Consider the following 19819-nt stretch of genomic DNA (forward strand, 5'->3'; position numbering starts at 1 on the left):
CTCCTTACTTACAGAGGAAAGCCCATCAGAATAACATCAGACCTGTCCACAGAGACCTGGCAAGCTAGAAGGGGCTGGCAAGATATATTCAGGGCACTAAATGAGAAGAGCATGCAGCCAAGAATACTTTATCCAGCAAGACTGACATTCAAAATGGATGGAGAGATAAAGAATTTCCAAGACCGGCAAGGCTTAAAAGACTATACAACCACCAAGCTGATACCTCAGGGAATATTAAGGGGGGTTCTATAAAAGAGGAAAAATCCTAAGAATAGCATTGAACAGAAATATAGACACAATCTACAGAAAGAAAGACTTCAAAGGTAATATGATGTCAATAAAAACGTATGTATCAATAATCACTCTCAATGTGAATGGCCTAAATGTGCCCATAAAATGGCACAGGGTTGCAGATTGGATAAAATGACAGGACCCATCCATATGTTGTCTACAAGAGACCCATTTTGAACCTAAAGATACACCCAGACTGAAAGTGAAGAGATGGAGAAGCATCTTTCATGTCAGTGGGCCTCAAAAGAAGGCCGGGGTAGCGATTCTCATATCAGACAAATTAGATTTTAAACTAAAGACTGTAGTCAGAGATACAGAAGGACACATCATTCGTAAAGGGACTATCCACCAAGATGATCTAACAATTGTAAATATCTATGCCCCCAATATGGGAGCAGCCAATTACATAAAAAAACCTGTTAATCAAAATAAAGAGTCATATTGATATGAATACATTAATAGTAGGAGATCTTAACACACCTCTCTCAGAAATAAACAGATCATCGAAGCAGAAAATCAATAAAGAAACAAGAGCATTGAATGACACATTGGACCAGATGGACCTCATAGATATTTACAGAATATTCCACTCTAAAACAACAGAATATTCAGTCTTCTCAAGTGCACATGGAACCTTCTCAAGAATAGACCACATATTGGGTCAGAAATCAGGACTCAACCGATACCAAAAGACTGAGATTATTCCCTGCACATTCTCAGATCACAATGCTTTGCAACTGGAGCTCAATCACAAGGAAAAGTTCGGAAGGAACTCAAACACCTGGAAACTAAAGACCACCTTGCTTAAGAATGCTTGGATCAACCAGGAGATCAAAGAAGAACTGAAACAATTCATGGAAACCAATGAGAATGAAGACACGTTGGTCCAAAACCTATGGGATACAGCAAAGGCAGTCCTAAGGGGAATACATAGCCATGCAAGCCTCCCTCAAAAAAATTGAAAAATACAGAATACACCAGCTGTCTCTACACCTTAAAGAACTGGAGAATCAACAACAAATCAAACCAACTCCACATATAAGAAGAGAAATAATCAAGATTAGAGCTGAGATCAATGAGGTAGAAACCAGAGACATAGTAGAATGTATCAATGAAAATAGAAGCTGGTTTTTTTGAAAGAATCAATATGATCAATAAACCATTGGCCACACTAATCCAAAAGAAAAGAGAGAAAGCCCAAATTAATAAAACTATGAGTGAAAAGGGAGAGATCACAACTAACACCAAGGAAGTAGAAACAATCATCAGAAGTTATTACCAATGGTTATATGCCAATAAGCTAAGCAACCTAGATGAAATGGATGCGTTCCTGGAAAACTATAAACTCCCAAAATTGAACCAGGAAGAAATTGACAACCTGAATAGACCAATATCTAGTAACAAGATTGAAGCAGTGATCAAAAACCTCCCAAAAAACAAGAGCCCAGGACCTGATGGATTCCCTGGAGAATTCTACCGAACTTTCAAGGAATAAATAACACCTATTCTCCTGAAGCTGTTTCAAAAAATTAAAGCAGAAGGAAAATTTCCAGACTCTCTTTATGAAGCCAGCATTACCTTGATCCCCACACCAGGCAAAGACCCTATCAAAAAGGAGAATTTCAGACCAATATCTCTGATGAACATGGATGCTAAGATTCTCAACAAGATCCTAGCAAACAGGATTCAACAGCACATTAAAAAGATTATCCACCATGACCAAGTGGGATTCATCCCTGGGCTACAAGGATGGTTCAACATTTGCAAATTAAACAATGTGATAGAACAAATTAATATGAGAAGAGAGAAGAACCACATGGTCCTCTCAATTGATGCAGAAAAAGCATTTGACAAAATCCAGCATACATTCCTGATTAAAACGCTTCAAAGTATAGGGATAGAGGGAACATTCCTGAACTTCATAAAATCTATCTATGAAAGACCCACAGCAAATATCATCCTCAATGGGAAAAAGCTTGCATCCTTCCCGTTGAGATCAGGAACACGACAAGGATGCCCACTCTCACCACTCTTGTTCAATATAGTATTAGAAGTCCTAGCAACAGCAATCCGACAACAAAGAGAAATAAAAGGTATCCAAATGGGCAATGAAGAAGTCAAACTCTCTTTTCAGTTGACATGATTCTTTAAATGGAAAACCCAAAAGACTCCATCCCCAAACTACTAGAACTCATACAGCAATTCAGCAATGTGGCAGTATATAAAGTCAATGTACAGAAATCAGTAGCTTTCTTATACACTAACAATGAAAATATAGAAAGGGAAATTAGAGAATCGATTCCATTTACTATAGCACCAAGAACCATAAGACACCTGGGAATAAACCTAACCAAAGAGGTAAAGGATCTGTACTCGAGGAACTGCAGAACACTCATGAAAGAAATTGAAGAAGACACAAAAAGATGGAAGACCATTGCATGCTCTTGGATCGGAAGAATAAACATTGTTAAGATGTCTATACTGCCTAGAGAAATCTATACTTTTAATGCCATTCTGATCAAAATTCTACTGGTATTTTTCAAAGATATGGAGCAAATAATCCAAAAATTTGTATGAAATCAGAAGAGACCCAGAATCACTAAGGAAGTGTTGAAAAACAAAAATAAAAGTGGGGGCATCACGTTAGCCAATTTCAAGCTTTACTACAAAGCTCTGATCACCAAGACAGCATGGTAATGGCATAAAAACAGACACATAGGCCAGTGGAACAGAGTAGTGAACCCAGATATGGACCCTCAACTCTATGGTCAAATAATCTTTGACAAAACCGGAAAAAATTTACAGTGGATAAAAGACAGTCTCTTCAATAAATGGTGCTAGGAAAACTGGACAGCTATATGTAGAAGAATGAAACTCGACCATTCTCTTAACACCGTACACAAAGATAAACTCTATATGGATAAAAGACCTCAATGTGAGATAGAAATCCATCGAATCCTAGAGGAGAACATAGGTAGTAACCTCTTCGATAACAGCCACAGCAACTTCTTTCAAGATATGTCTCCAAAGGCAAAGGAAAGAAAAGCGAAAATGAACTTTTGGGACTTCATCAAAATCAAAAGCTTCTGCACAGCAAAGGAAATAGTCAAGAAAACAAAGAGGCAACCCATGGAATGGGAGAAGATATTTGCAAATGACAGTACAGACAAAAGGTTGATATCCAGGATCTATAAAGAACTCCTCAAACTCAACACACACAAAACAGACAATCATATCAAAAAATGGGCAGAAGATATGAACAGACACCTCTCCAATGAAGACATAAAAATGGCTATCAGACACATGAAAAAATGTTCATCATCACTAGCCATCAGGGAGATTCAAATTAAAACCACATTGAGAAACCACCTTACACCAGTTAGAATGGCCAAAATTAGCAAGACAGGAAACAACATGTGTTGGAGGGGATGTGGAGAAAGGGGAACCCTCTTACACTGTTGGTGGGAATGCAAGTTGGTGTAGCCACTTTGGAGAACCGTGTGGAGATTCCTCAAGAAATTAAAAATAGACCTTCTCTATGACCCTACAATTGCACTACTGGGTATTTACCCCAAACATACAGATGTAGTGAAAAGAAGGGCCATCTGTACCCCAATGTTTATAGCAGCAATGGCCATGGTCGCCAAACTGTGGAAAGAACCAAGATGCCCTTCAACGGACGAATGGATAAGGAAGATGTGGTCCATATACACAATGGAGTATTATGCCTTCATCAGAAAGGATGAATACCCAACTTTTGTATCAACATGGACGGGACTGGAAGGGATTATGCTGAGTGAAATAAGTCCAGCAGAGAGAGTCAATTATCATATGGTTTCACTTATTTTTGGAGCTTAACAAATAGCATGGAGGACAAAGGGAGTTAGAGAGGAGAAGGGAGTTGAGGGAAATTGGAAGGGGAGGTGAACCATGAGAGACTATGGACTCTGAAAAACAATCAGGGTTTTGAAGGGGCGGGGGGTTGGAGGTTGGGGGAACCAGGTGGTGGGTATTGGAGAGGGCACGGATTGCATGGAGCACTGGGTGTGGTGCAAAAACAATGAATACTGTTACACTGAATAGAAATTAAAAGAAAAAGGAGTTAATAAAATAAGAAATTGGTTGAAAAAGGAAAGAGAAAAAATTGAAGTGGAAAGACTAAAGAATAGGGGGGAAAAAGCCATGAATTCTATATAGTGTTTTCCCCGAGTGCTGGAGTTGTGTAGTTCTCTATGATGGGTAAACTTGGTCTTAGTTGGATGTTCTTGTTGATCACCTTGGGTGGGGGGTCTGTTGCACTGATTCTCAGGTGTCTTTACCTTAGGCAGAATTGCAGCACCCTTGCCAGGGGCAAGACTAGATCAGTGGCTCCAGGTCGCTCTGTGTGGCTTTTGTTCCCTGAAGGTTTCCTGCGCAGCTTTAGGATGAGAATGAAAATTGCGGTCTCCCCATGTCCAGCCCTGGAGCCAAATGCTCAGGCCCCACTCCTCAGTGTGTCCTTAAGGAAAAGCAGTCAGTCACTTATGTCTCTCTGATCTCCAGTCACACTTGTGCTCACCTGGCCTGTGACAGAATTTTGTCTCAGGCTCACAACCCTGTTTCGAGTCTCCAGACCCTGCAGACTCCTGAGGCACACTCCTGAGCCACTCCTCTTGGTGGGTAGGGTGTGTCTCACAGGTTCTGCTGCTTGCTGGGCCCCTGCTTGGACAGTAGTCATTAGACCACTATTTGTGGTTTATGGTTTATGGCAACCCTGAGCTGAAAGCCCACTCCTGGGCTTGCTAATTGCAGCTGGCTTCCCCGCTCTGATACCTGGGACCTCTGCCACATTCAGGCATCTCTGGGCTTCCTGTGATCCTGGGGATCCTGGTGATACTGTTCCACTTAGGATTCTGCCCTGCTTTGCCATCAGAGCACCTCTCAGGCAGGGACATCCCTCACTGGAACAACCTTTTAAAAGTTCTGATTTGGGGCTCTGCTGCTCCCTCTGCCTGCAGTTTATCTTCCTATATATTGCCTCAGAGTACCGTCTCTGCACCTCCTACCTTGCAGAAAGTGGTTGTTTTTTAATTGGTGGAGTTGCAGCTGTTCTTTTCTTAGGTCTCTGGTTGAGTTTGCAGGTGTTCAGAATGATTTGATAGCTATCCAGCTGAATTCCCACTCCACTGTCTTTGACAATGCACACTGTCCTTTTTTAATGCTTTTTGCCTTGATTCATCTTTCTTTGAAAGTAATATGGTCACTTTTGCTTTTTCCTTTACATGATAACTTTTGATCATCCTTTTCATTTTAATATTTGTATGTAATTTTATTTTAAATTTCTCCCCTATAAGACATATGTAATTAGATATTTAATTTCAGAATATTTGTCTTAAACAGGGGAATATAAGGTATAGTTTTGTAATGGATATGTATTTTTTTCTATCATTTTGTTTTATGCTTTCTGGCTAATTAAAAAAATTATCTTGCAATACAGATTATATTTTCTATGCCTGTTTTTTCACTTATTTGAAAGTCCTTTATCTCATTTTATATTTTACTGGAATTTAATTCCAAACTTTAAAACATTGTTTAACTTCTATTTTTAATATTTAAGACAAAAAATGAAATGAGTTTCGTTAGGTCTTTCCTTTATGTGGTAAGGATTGATCTTGTTTATCCTTTCTCCTGGGGATTTCCCATCTTCCAGGCTTTGTTATACAATCTGCAATTTCAGTTTTAGGATTCAGTTGTTATACCTGTTACTTCTTCAATCATTTATCTCTTATTTCAAGTAAGTTTTTTTGACATTTATATCTATTTTGTTAGCATGTTTAAATTAACATATTTATTTAGGCTTAATCCTAGGTTTAAATAGTTTTACTGTTCAGCACTAGTCCTTTTATACTATGATTTTCCCATACTTGAATTTCAACATTATGACTTTTATGATTCTTAAATATACATGTTTTTAAAGTAGTTTCCATGTCCAGCATGAAGCCCAATGCAGGGCTTGAACACTCAGCCTTGAGATCAAGACTTGAGCTGAGATCAAGAGTCAGATGCTTAACTGACTGAGCCACCCAGGTGCCCCTTAAAAAAAATTTTTTTTAATGGCACGTGAAGACTGATATCTCAGTATATCTTTAATTTGTCTTCATTAAGCATGGAGTGGGAGGAAAGAGGGGTTGATTGTCTTCTTTTCTCTTTCTCTGTTGCATTCCTCTCTTTTTAGTTTGCTGGCTAGTCTTGGAACTTCTGGTCTTAGAGGGCTTGGTTTGTGGGGAGCATTGGTGAGAGAGGTCTTACTTGATCAGATACTGATGGAATAAAACTTCATGCTCTGTAACTCTGGCAAGTGTTTCTAGCTTAGGCTTTGTCTCCAGGGCAATTTTGTGGTTTCTCTGGGGATCTCCCATCCTTGAGATCTTCTTCAGGTAGAACTCCAGTAGAGTCATTTCTAGCCTGAGTATTCATTTGCAATTCCTCCCCACAGCTCCTAGGATGATTTCCACCCCCAGCTTCCTGCTTCTGCCATTCTTTGGCTTCTCACAGATACACCCAAAAGGTCAAAGTCCAGTATGACCCAAGACCAACAGTCTGTCCCCTTCAGCTGATATGTGGTAGCCCCCATATGTTTACCTCTGCCACAAACAAGGACTTGACAGATCCCAGAAGAGACACCAGTATTCTGGGTCTGGCCCCCTTGCTTCCTCCTGTATGAACCCAGCATTAATCCTCGCCATCTCACATGTAAAAGATACATTTAAGGCTGGCCTCCAGGAAACTTCGGTCCTGACATCCAAGACAAATGTAGCATTGTCTACCTTTCCTCTTCACGGGGTTGGGTGGGGTTGGGGATTGAGGGAGTGACTCAGCACAGAAAAGCAGTCTTCTCTACAAATAAATCTTTCTCTTACCCCTCTCAACCCTTTTCTATTCTTGCAGTGGTTGAAGGGGTTCTAGACCAGTTCCAGACGATTTGCTTTGTAAATGTGCCTATAGTATCGGTGCCACATTCATTTTGAAATCTGGTATCTTTCTCATTGGAACCTCAGCTGAGACTGAGTTAAAAAGAATTCTGTTCTTTACATTTCGTTTCATACGGATAACAACTTCTAGTCCAATATCCAGTGTTCTGCATACTGAATGGGACTCCTATCATTAAGGGTCATTCTTAACAATGCAAAACACCAAATCCCATGATAACCAGCATCTCCTGCTTTGAGGACTTTTCCTCATAAAGCCTGATCCCAAGATGCAATTTCCTGGTTTCTCTGGCAATCCCCATTATAGGGGCTGTTTGCTCATAGCGCTCTCATTTGAGGGTGCGTTTCTAGCCTGATTGGTAACTTTCAGCTTTAATTACCTTCTTGTCACCTGGGGACTCGGGGTCTTAACTAGACAGATGAGCCACCACCCTTCAGTTGCGTGGGTACTGAGTTACAGAGACATTTTCCTTCATCCTGCCTTTGCCCTCTTCAAACCACATGGCAGGAAGTGGGCAGGGTGACCAGAGGAGGTAGGTGGGGCACGCCAGACACAGCTAAGTGCTTTACTTTGGTTATCTCATTTAATCCTCACTTAATACTCGGGGTCCCACTATTTGTATTTTACAAAGGGGGGAAAAGGCTTAGGAGTTAAACAGTGTGTTTAAAATCACACAAGTGCTGGACATAGACTCAAAAGGACAGTTCCTTCTGACACCAAAATGAATGTACCCTTTCAATCCTGGCTACATACTAGAGTCCACCAGAGAGTTTTAAAAATACCAGTTTTCTGGTCCCTTTTGGGGAACAATTAAATTCGAACCCACAAGAGATGAAGCTTGGGCATCAGTATGTGTTTAAAACTCTCCAGTGATTCAGGCTCTTGGGTGGCTCAGATGATAATTGTCTGCTTTTAGCTCAGGCCATAATGCCAGGGTCCTGGGATGGAGCCCCACATCAGGCTCTCTACTCAGTGGGGAACCTGCTTCTCTAACTCCTACTCCCCCTGCTTGTGTTCTCACTTTCTCTCAGTCAAATAAATAAATAAAATAAAAAGCAAAAACAACAACTGTCCACTGATTCTAATGGGCAGCCAGGTTTCAGGCCATTGCTGGACATCCTGTCTCCAAACTATTAGCCATGTATGTGATCGCTTCATTCATATTATTTCCCCTTCGTATTTTTTTCCTTTTCAAAAGTCAGAGAGTGCGTGGTTGCCCGTCTATATCAGAGCTGGCTTTCCTAATCAGATTCCAAGGGCTGCGTTCATGGCCATGTTTACTCTGGAAGTGGATCAGTTCATCCTGACCTCCCTGACTCCATCCATTCTGGACTGTGAAGAGGACGAGACCCCTAAGCCCTTGCTGGTGTTTAACATCACCAAAGCTCCGCTGGATGGCTATGTGACACATCTGTGGGATCATACCAGACCGGTCTCCTCATTCACCTGGAAGGATCTAAGTGACCTGCAGATAGCCTATCAGCCGCCGAACAGCAGCCATTCTGTGCGGAGACATTATGAGGTAAGAAGAAAGGGAGATGAAGCATCTAACCTGTCTGGTATCCACAGTCAGTGAAGATGCAGGCACTTCTCATCACCTTCAGGTTAGTTTGTACCCTCAGTGCCTCAGAAGAGAATCAGTCACTGTAAATCTGGAGGCAGACTCAAATGCTTACAGGAGCTGGGCCTGTGATGCAAATGAGGAGACTAAGCAGGGGGAGGGGATGGGAGAGGGAGACTGAGGGGAGGCAGCTGCCCCCACGCCAGTGATTGCTGCCTTGTGTGAATACACACAAATCAGGCCACACCCAGGGTAGCCTTAGCTCTTGTTCTTCAGAGGAGTTGGAGATCCATAAATTTTTCTTTTATTTTGTAAAAATGTTTCAACTTTTAAATACAGGATACATATTTAAAATTCTGAAACATATTGTGGCACCTATGAAATATTTCTGAGGGCTACTTTTGGTCCAGAGGTCACTGGTTTGAGAACTCCGGTGTCCTTGATGGCCTTTCTGCATGCCATAGACCATGGGAGTTAAAGATGACTTTGTCTACAATCCTTTCATTAACAAATTCTTTTTATTTTAGAGATTTATTTATTCATTTGAGAGAAAGAGAGAGAATAATACAAGCGGGAGGGTCAGGGCGAGGGAGAAAGAATCTCAAGTAGACCTCATGCTGAGTGTGGAGCCCCACATGGGGCTTGATCCCATGACCCTGAGATTATCACTTGAGCTGAAACCAAGAGTCGGACTCTCAAGCCACTGTGCCACCCGGGCACCCCTCATTAATAAATTCTATTATTCCTTCTTTGTAGAAGTGTTTTACTGGAATCCTTACTTTATTTATTTGACACAGAGAGAGAGAGAGAAAGAGACAGTGAGAGAGGGGACATAAGCAGGGGGAGTGGGAGCAGGAGAAGCGGGCTTTCCGCTGAAGAAGGAGCCTGATGCAGCTCAATCCCTGGACCCTGGGATCATGACCTGAGCCAAAGGCAGACGCTTAACTACTGAGCCACCCAGATGCCCTGAGATCCTTAATTTTAATGAATAACCCTGACTCAGGATAGGAGATTCCATAATCTCATTAAATGACTAATTTCTCTATCAAACACTTTCCTGTCAGAAAAGTCTCCTTCTTGTCTAATCTCAGTACCTTCTTTTTTTTTTTTTTTTTTTAATATTTTATTTATTTACCTTCTGCTGCTCTTCTAGCCTCTTCCCTCTAATTTTGTTTTGGATGGGAGTTGAGAACAGCTGGTGACAGTCTTGCACATAATAACCCTCCGCAAACTTGCAGACCTAACCTCCCAGCAAGTTGATTCAAACAGGATGGAACGTTGACATGAGCAGATTGACACAGACCTGACTTCAGGTTTATTAAGGAAAATGAGTGTGCCTGCCATTCCAAATTGCCCTCTATCTAATTTAGGCATTCTCAGCATTTAGCCTCCAGGGAAGACAAAAGACTTGACTGTCAGTGCCATGTTTTTGCCCTTTGCTTTGCTTTTCTTCACTTCATTGTAGTAAGTGGCAGCCATTTTTTTCTTTTTTCCTTTTGTCTCCCATTCCTTTTGTATTACCGGGTCATTACTCATTAGATGTCCAGTTTTACCTCGAACTCCTAAATAAAGCACAGCTCCTCTGGTTGCTTTCTGTGTGTCTTCTGGCATGGTGTAATGTGATCCTAAAGCAGAACCTGGTCAAATGTGTGATTTTTGTCATTGCTGTTAGAGGGTGACTCTCAGTTTTCTCAGTGATTAGGTGCTTTGCAGATTCTGTGGGCTGGAAGTCCTGGGCTCCTTCAGTCACCTAAGGTAGGACTCCCGAGGCCAGCGCAATGACCCATGCTCCTGAAGCTAGCCAAGCATTCCTTGGACTATAATGTCAAGGTGGTCCATTCTTTTGGCCATGCAAATTCAAACTCGTTTTACCAGGTACCCTGTTGGTTTGAGAACAGTGTTTCTTAGTGAGCACGTGACATACAATTTCAGATGGCTCAACCTAACAGATACTGACATTCTACCTCCAAAAGACATCCCCGCCTGGGTGTGGTTCCATTTCTAGTCTGTTACTTTGGCCCCCTTGAACCTGTTTCTTTTGTGGGGTAGTACATGCTGATATGCTGCCATTTAAGAATTTATCCTCTCTGGTCGACCAAATGGCGATTCAGTGTCAAATGGACATTCTTCAAAAGTAGGCGTGTGCCTTGCATTTCTGTCTTATATGCCATCCTTCCCTGTCAGCATCTGGTAAAATATGTGCATAATACATAAGAAGGTTCAAAACTTAATGGGATAAAATCTTAAAACAAACAAACAAACAAACAAACTTAATGGGGCACTGGGCGGCTCAGTTAGTTAGGAAAGAGTCTACCTTAGGCTCAGGTCATGATCCCAAGGTCCTGGGATGGAGCCTTGTATCGGGAAATCTCTGCTCAGCAGGGGGTCTGGTTTTCCCTCTCACTCCCTCTGTCCCTCTGTCTCTCAAATAAAGAAATAAAATCTTTTTTAAAAAAGATTTTATTAAAAATTTATTTTATTATAAATTTTTAATAAAATCTTTTAATAAAATCTAATAAAATCTTTATTTTATTATAAATTTTATTAAAAATTATTAAAAATTTAAAAGATTTTATAAAATATTTTTTTAAAAAGATTTTATTTCTTTATTTGACAAAGAGAGAGAGATCGCAAGTAGGCAGAGAGAGAGGGGGAAGCAGGCTATCCGCTGAGCAGAGAGCCTGATATGAGGCTCGATCCCAGGACCCCGAGATCATGACCTAAGCTGAAGGCAGAGGTTTAACCCACTGAGCCACCCAGGCACCCCAAGAAATAAAATCTTTATGAAAAACCTTCTCATATAGCCCCATTTATTAGCTATGGATTTCATGGAAGCGAATAAAATCTGGGTATTTAAAAATATGTTTGGAAAGATAGATGCCTCTAGAGCAGGGTCTCTTAAAAGCAGCACCAGTGGCATTTCGCACTGGCTGATTCTTTATTATGCGGGCTGTCTTGTGCGTGGTAGCTTGTAGGAGCATCCCTGGCCTCTGTCTACTATTTAGTGGCCGGTAGGACCGCCCACCATGCTTACCTATTCGTGAGATCAAAAATGTCTTTAGACATTTCCAAGTGTCCCCTGGGGGAATAAAGCCTCCCACAGTTAAGATTTACTGCTCTGGTCCTTGTACCTCGGGCTCGAGTGGCCCGAGGCTGGTCTCTTGAGCAAATACAGGGACCCTTTTTCACCGTATTCACCTATTTGAGGCTAAAAGCTTCTTTTATGGAGAGGAAAATTTAACAATACTGCTAACTAATGAACAAAATCTAGAGCCTGAAAACGTGAGATCTGGTTGTCGAAAATGACATCAGGCGGGGCGCCTGGGTGGTTCATTCGGTTAAGCATCTGACTCTTGATTTTGGTGCAGGTCATGATCTCAGGGTCCTGAGTCTGAGCCCCATGTCAGGCTCCTCGCTCAGCAGGAAGTATGCTTCTCTCCCTCTGCCCCTCCCCCTGTGCTCGCTCGCACACACTCTCTCTCTTTCTCTCTCTAAGATACATAAACCAATCTTTCTTTTTTTTTTTTTTTTAAATAAATAAAGCAATCTTTAAAAAAATGAGTTATGGCTTCAGCAGAAATTTAACCTTTTGCCTCCCACTGTGGAGTCTGCCCCAGGAATAGTGGTATTTTATGCTCTAAACTGTCAATGTGTGATCCATAGGCAACTGTTTGTTTGCAGCTGGAGGTGGAGGTTTATGATTTCTTCTTCGAGAGGAGTGCACCGATCACAGTCCACATCTCCATCAGAACAGCAGATACCAACGCCCCGCGGGTGTCCTGGAACACAGGTGAAGCTCCGTGGAGTGTGTCAAGCCACAGAGCCCTAAAGGGAAGATGGGAAAGTATATGGGTCAGGAAAGAAAGGTCGTTTTCTTCCCATTTCGCACAAGAGGCAGCTGAAACCCAGCCCGGTGAAGGCAATCAAATCGTTGTTTTTGTTTTGTTTTTCCTACTAGCAGGGTGAGAAATTTAAATCCAGGATTCCTGTGTGGGGAAGCCAAGTTTCTCCTCTGGAAGAAATAAGCCAGAAAGGCACCTTTCAAATGAATGAGGCAAAAAGTGACTACTTGGGAGACTGAGCTATAGTCGGGACAGAGAGCAAAAAGGTGTCCAACCGCTATTCAGAAGGAGGGAAGGAAGCGGTAGACTAATTCATTGTCCTGTTTCTAAGACAGGCAAGGAAGCCACAATGCAGGAATAAAGAGCTTAAAGTGCTTTATTTTAAAAGAAGGTCACTTCTGAGTGATCTTTAATGCAATGTATATATTTAGATCAGATGTAAATGTGGAATGTAAATGAGGATTTTTCTCCTTTCCCATTGATCTCATTGACAGCATTTAAAATATACTTGTAAGTAGTGGCCGTAGGTTTTGTTAAGGGAAAACATCTCTGTCTGATTTAAATCCCCACATGGTGGCTTAAACTCGTTGCCGTGTGTGTGTGTGTGTGTGTGTGTGTGTGTGTGTGTGTATTTATGCCCTTGCATGTGGGTACACACACACACATGTTTGCATGTATGTGAGTTTCAGTCATGAGAACATTGGTTGAGCAGTCTTGTGTTTCTCTGTCCTACTCTACCTGTTACAGGGATAATGAAAGAAAAGAAGGAATTGCTAACCCGAAGTTTAGTAATAATCATATATTAAATGAATTATTGCTTCAGATAAAGACTTAATAGTCTGTGTGATCTGTGAAACTCAAGCTTGTTAAGAGAGCTCCAGATCTGGTTTTGACTACTTGGGACATGACAATTTTTTTTAAAATCAATTTTCAGTTATGATGAACTTAATACATGTTCATCACTGAAAACTTGGCAAGTACATTAAGCAATAAATTGAATGAATGGATGGATAATAATAATGATACTAATAATGAATGGATAGTAATGAATAAATGATTGAAATGGTAATGAATGAACAAAATCATGTATTACTCCACCATGAAGACAGAACCACTCTTAATATTTTGCTGTCTATTCTTCTAGTCTTGCTTGTTCTTCTGCTGTGTCCCACGATGCCTTGGATTATGCTGTACCATACACTCATGGCTTCAAAACCCTTATTACCAATCACAGAGATTTTTTTTTTTAATAGGCTCCACACCCAGCATGGAGCCTAGCACGGGTCTTGAACTCACGACTCTCAGGTCAAGAACTGAGCAAAGACCAAGAGTTGGACACTTAACTGACTGGGCCCCTCAGGCATCCCTCACAGAGATTCTTTATATGTGTTTGTTCTTCCTCCCTCTCTCTTTCCTTTCTTCCTCCCTCCCATCTTTCTCTCTCTCTCTGTCTCCAGACTGTATGGCTTACCCCAGGTTCCCCAGCCAACAGCCCTTGAGGCAGGTCATATACTAACCCTATACCCAAAAAGAATGAGGGGGAATGGACGTTGTGAGGAACAAACAAAAAGTTGACAAGACTAAGTTGGTGAGAAAGTGAAGTTGACTGCTCCCTCATGCTGGTATCTCCAGGAGGAGATGGAGCCACTGTGTGTAGCAAGAGTCAGAGTTGGGCTGGGGAAAGGGTGAATAGTTTCTCTCTTAACTCCTTCCCATCTCCTGTCTCACTATGGTCAGTTTGCCCCGCTGGATGTTAGCTCCCCACATGTCCATGATGAGCTACCTGGCCCCTCTTTGCTGTTGCAACAGAAACTCCCTGGGTCCCCTGGTGTAGGTAGGACCTGGCTGTGGTGACAAGAGTGGGTCATGCCACAACCTGGCCCTTGACCAAGAGGACAGCTGAGGTAACCAGCCACATCAGAAGATGAGGCAGTGGTGGCAGCCAGGACTTCACAATTGTGGGGACTGTGGGGCTCCCAATGGGGCTGTTGCTTTGAGACAGCACATGCATGGTCACAGCTGGCAAGAGGGGATGGGGAGAAGCTAACCAGGTTTGAAAGGAAGTGTCATCGGGTCCACCAGTACACTACTTTTAAATTTTATCAATTTGTTTCCTCAAAAAGCATTGCTCCCTTTTATTTTTTTAATTTTAATATTTTTAAAAGATTTTATTTATTTATTTGAGAGAGATCACAAGCAGGCAGACAGGATGGCAGAGAGAGAGGAAGAAGCAGGCTCCTCCTGAGCAGAGAGCTTAATCCCAGGACGCTGAGATCATGACCTGAGCCCAAGGCAGAGGCTTAAGCCACTGAGCCACCCAGGTGCCTGCTTTGCTCCCTTTTTGTATTCTTTGCAATAGGTCAGTTCCTGTATCTCCTGGATAATGGCATTGGCAGTGATGCTCAGCTCTGCATTTTCACTGGAGTGTTCCATCCAGGATCTGTATTCTGGCTGCTCTGAGCAGCACTTACCCTCTCCCCACATTTCCTCCAGCATGCTGGGTCCAGGGAGAAGATTTTATTTCATTTCCTTTAGTTACAAAGGTCCCTTCTTTGTTAGAGTCCAGAACACAATTCAGCCGTCATTGCAGAGTGTCAGACTCTTGACGTCTAATACCGCTCAATGCTCTGCTACTGTGGTAGCTCTGTATTTACATGGTTACCCACTTTACATTCTCTGTCCTATGGGCTACTCTTGCACTCATAACATATGGAAAAGCTCTTCTGATTCTTTTGCCTGCTTAAAATTTCTGGATTCATCTTTGAAAAATTCCTCGTGGACATTTTTGAACTAGAGACCACTGTGAACATAACATCTCTTCTTTCCTTTAGTTATTTATTTTCTGGACCACAATGTCTCCAATGGATATATAAGGAACAAGTTGTGAGTTTGGGGTTAATAGTATTAAAAGAAGAAATATTATGGGGTACCTGGAGGTTCAGTTGGTTAGCTGTCTGCCTTCATCTCAGGTCATGGTCCCAGGGCCTGGGGTCAAGCCCTGAGTCAGGCTTGCTACTGGGTGGGGAACCTGTTTGGCCCTCCCACTCCCCTTGTTTGTGCTCTCTCTCTCTCTCTCTCTCTCTCTCTCTCTGAAATAAACAAATAAAATCAAATAAATAAAATCTTATTGAAAAGTAGAAATATTACTAAAAATATGGGGTGCCTGGGTGGTACAGTTGGTTAAGCATCTGACTCCTGGCTTCAGCTCAGGTTATGATCTCCGGGTCATGAGATCAAGCCCCACATGAGACTCCACACTGAGCATGGAGTCTGCTTGAGATTCCTGCTTCCTCTTTCTCTACCCCTCCCCTCTGCACACTTGCTCTTTCTCTCTCAAATAAATAAATAAATCCTAAAAAATAATTTCTAAAAATAAAAACGAAATTCCAATTTCTTGTAAAGCTTTCAAAGATACAATCTTCAGCTAGTTTTGTGACTGAAAATTCATTAATCTTGTCTTAAAGTAGACACGTTGGCATGTCATAGATTTTTCCAGGACACTTGTCTGTTTTCTCTTATAGGTCTGAGTCTTCTAGAGGGCCAGTCTCGGGCCATCACTTGGGAGCAGTTCCAGATTGTCGACAACGATGACATCCATGCTGCCCGGCTGGTCACCGTAGGCGGCCTGCAGCATGGACGGCTTACACTAAGAGGTGAAACACCAGTCTGTTTGACCTAGAAGAGAATCTGAGCAGTATTTTCTCCAAAGGCAGATCATATTTGACAGGATGTACATAGCCTCTCTTGGGTCTCATTTCTTTCTCTCTTTTTTCCCCAAGTTTTTATTTAAATTCTAGTTGATTAACATATAATGTAATACTAGTTTCAGAAGTAGAATTTAATGATTCATCACTTACATATAACACCCAGTGCTCATCACAAGTGCCTTCCTTAATACCCATCAGCCATTTAGCCCATCCCCCACCCACCTCCCCTTTGTTAATCCTGTTTGTTCTTTATAGTTAAGAGTCTCTTATTGTTTGCTTCCCTCTCTCCTTTTTTTCCCTCTTCTCCTATGTTCATCTGTTTTGTTTCTTAAATTCCACACATCAGTGAAATCATATACTTGTCTTTCTCTGAATGACTTATATTGCTTAGCATAATACCCTCTAGCTTCATCCATGTCATTGCAAATAGCAAGATCTCATCTTTTTTGATGGCTTCTCTATTCTGTTCACATATTTTATTATATATATATGTATATACCACAACTTCTTTATCCATTCATCAGTTGATGGACATTTGTGCTCTTTCCACAATTTGGCTATTGTTGATAATGCTGCCATGAACATTGGGGTGCAAGTATCCTTTCAAATCAGTATTTTTGTATCCACTGGGTAAATACCTAGTAGTGCAATTGCCGGGTTATGGGGTAGTTCTATTTTTAACTTTTTGAGGACCCTCCATGTTGTTTTTCCAATGGGGCTGCCCCAGTTTGCATTCTCACCCGTAGTATAAGACAGTACCCCTTGCTCTGTATCCTTGCCAACATCTCTTGTTCCCTATGTTGTTAATTTTAACCATTATGACAGGTGTGAGGTGATATCTCACAGGGGTTTTGATTTGCATTTCCCTGGTGATGAGTGATGTTGAGTATCTTTTCATGTCTGTTGGCCATCTGTATGTCTTTGGAAAAAATGTCTGCTCATGCCTTCTGCCTCTTTCTTATGTGGAGTATTTGCTTCTTGGGTGTCAAGTTTGCTAAGTTCTTTATAGATATTAGATACTAATCCCTTATCTGATATATCATTTGCAAATATTTCTCCCATTCTATAGGTTACCTTTTCGTTTTGTTGATTATTTCCTTTTCTATGCAGAAGTTTTTTATCTGGCTGAAGTCTCAGTAGTTCATTTTTCCTTTTGTTTCCCTTGCCTGTGGTGACATATCTACTAAGAAGTTGCTGTGGCTGAAGTTGAAGAGGTTGCTGCCTCTGTTCTCTTCTAGGATTTTGACTATTTACTGTCTCACATTTAGGTATTTCATCCATTTTGAATTCATTTTGGTGTGTGGTGTAAGAAAGCAATCCAGTTTCATTCTTTCTCATGTTGCTGTACAGCAATCCTTTGTTGAAGACACTGTTTTTTTTTCCACTGGACATTCTTTCTTGCTTTGCTGAAGATTAGTTGACCATAGGGTTGAGAGTCTTTTTCTGGCTTCTCTATTCTATTCCATTGACCTATGTGTTTCTTTTTGTGCCAGTGCCATTGCTTTGTAATAGAGCTTGAAGTCTGGAACTGTGATGCCTCCAGATTTGCTTTTCCTTTTCAAGATTGCTTTGGCTATTCTGGGTCTTTTGTGATTCCATACAAATTTTAGGTTGGTTTGTTCTAGTTCTGTGAAAAATGCTGGTGGTATTTTGATGGGGATTGCATTAAATATGTTGATTGCTCTGGGTAGTGTAGACATTTTAACAACATTTGTTATTCCAATCCACAAGCATGGAATGCTTTTCCATTTCTTTGTGTTATCTTCAATTTCTTTCATCAGGGGCGCCTGGGTGGCTCAGTGGTTAAGCCACTGCCTTCGGCTCAGGTCATGATCTCAGGGTCCTGGGATCGAGTCCCGCATCGGGCTCTCTGCTCAGCAGGGAGCCTGCTTCCTCCTCTCTCTCTCTGCCTGCCTCTCTGCCTACTTGTGATTTCTCTCTGTCAAATAAATAAATAAAATCTTTAAAAAAAAAAAAAAAAAAAAAAAAAAATTTCTTTCATCAGTGTTCTATAGTTTTCAGAATACAGATCTCTTACCTCTTTCATTAGGTTTATTCTTAGGTATCTTATGGTTTTTGTTGCAATTGTAAGTGGGATTTATTCCTTGATTTCTCTTTCTGGTACTTCATTATTGTCATATAGAAATGCAACAGATTTCTGTATATTGACTTTGTATCTTGCTACTTTGTTGAATTCATTTATCAGTACTAACAATTTTTTGGTGGAATCTTTCAGGTTTTCTTCATAGAGTATCATGTCATCTGCAAATATTTGACTTCTTTCTTGCTGATTTGGAAGCATTTTATTTCCTTTTGTTGTCTGATTGCTGAGGCTAGGACTTCTAGTACTGTATTAAATAACAGTGGTGAGAGTGGACATCCTTGTCCACTCTCAGTTTTTCCTCATTGAGGATGATAATAGCTCTCAGTTTTTCATATATGATCATTATTATGTTGAAGTATGTTGCCTCTATCCCTACTTTGTTGAAGATTTTAATCAAGAATGGATTCCTTATTTTGTCAAATGCTTTTTCTGCATCTATTGAGGGGATCATATGGTTCTTACCCTTTCTTTTATTAATGTGGTATATATCACATTGATTGACCACTTTTGCTGCATCCCAAAAGTTTTGGACTGTCACATTTTCATTTTCATTTGCTTCCATATATTTCTTTATTTCTTCTTCAACTTCCTTGTGACCCATTCATTCTTTAGTGGTATGTTCTTTAGCCTCTATTTATTTGTGGTTTTTCCAAGTTTTTTCTGGTGGTTGACTTTAAATTTCATAGCTTTGTCATCGGAAAATATACATGGTATGATCTCAGCCTTTTTGTAATTGTTGAGGGCTGATTTGTGACTCAATATGTGGTCTATTCTGGAGAATGTTCCTTGTGCACTTGAAAAGAATGTGTATTCTGTGTACTTAAAAAGAATGTGTCATTCAAAGTCATTATTTTCTTGTTGATTTTCTGCTTAGATGATCTGTCCATTGCTGTAAGTAGGGAGTTAAAAGTCCCCTGCTATTATTGTATTATTATCAATGAGTTTCTTTATGTTTGTTATTAATTGATTTTATATTTGGGTGCTACCAAGTTGTGGGCATAAATATTTACAATTATTAGATCTTCTTCTTGGAAAGAGCCCTTACTCATGATATAGTGCCCTTCTTCATCTCTTTTTACAGTTTTTGGTTTAAATTATAGTTTGTCTGTTTTTTTTTTTTAATTAATTTTTTATTTTTTATAAATATATATTTTTATCCCCAGGGGTACAGGTCTGTGAATCACCAGGTTTACACACTTCACAGCACTCACCAAAGCACATACCCTTCCCAATGTCCATAATCCCACCCCCTTCTCCCAAACCCCCCTCCCCCCAGCAACCCTCAGTTTGTTTTGTGAGATTAAGAGTCACTTATGGTTTGTCTCCCTCCCAATCCCATCTTGTT

The 19819-nt window shown here is 40.8% G+C and overlaps 1 protein-coding gene across 1 annotated transcript in view; it reads left to right on the plus strand.

The window, feature by feature from the left end:
• LOC132024140 (FRAS1-related extracellular matrix protein 1-like) overlaps positions 1-19819 on the plus strand; it is an 82620-nt gene that overhangs the window by 49388 nt on the left and 13413 nt on the right. Inside the window, exons 6-8 of the mRNA XM_059410137.1 lie at positions 8459-8782; positions 12503-12611; positions 16185-16316. Coding sequence (XP_059266120.1) covers positions 8459-8782; positions 12503-12611; positions 16185-16316 — 565 coding nt within the window. The remainder of the gene's footprint in view (positions 1-8458; positions 8783-12502; positions 12612-16184; positions 16317-19819) is intronic.

The sequence above is a fragment of the Mustela nigripes genome, chromosome 9, assembly GCF_022355385.1.
Source record: "Mustela nigripes isolate SB6536 chromosome 9, MUSNIG.SB6536, whole genome shotgun sequence".
NCBI lineage: Eukaryota > Metazoa > Chordata > Mammalia > Carnivora > Mustelidae > Mustela > Mustela nigripes.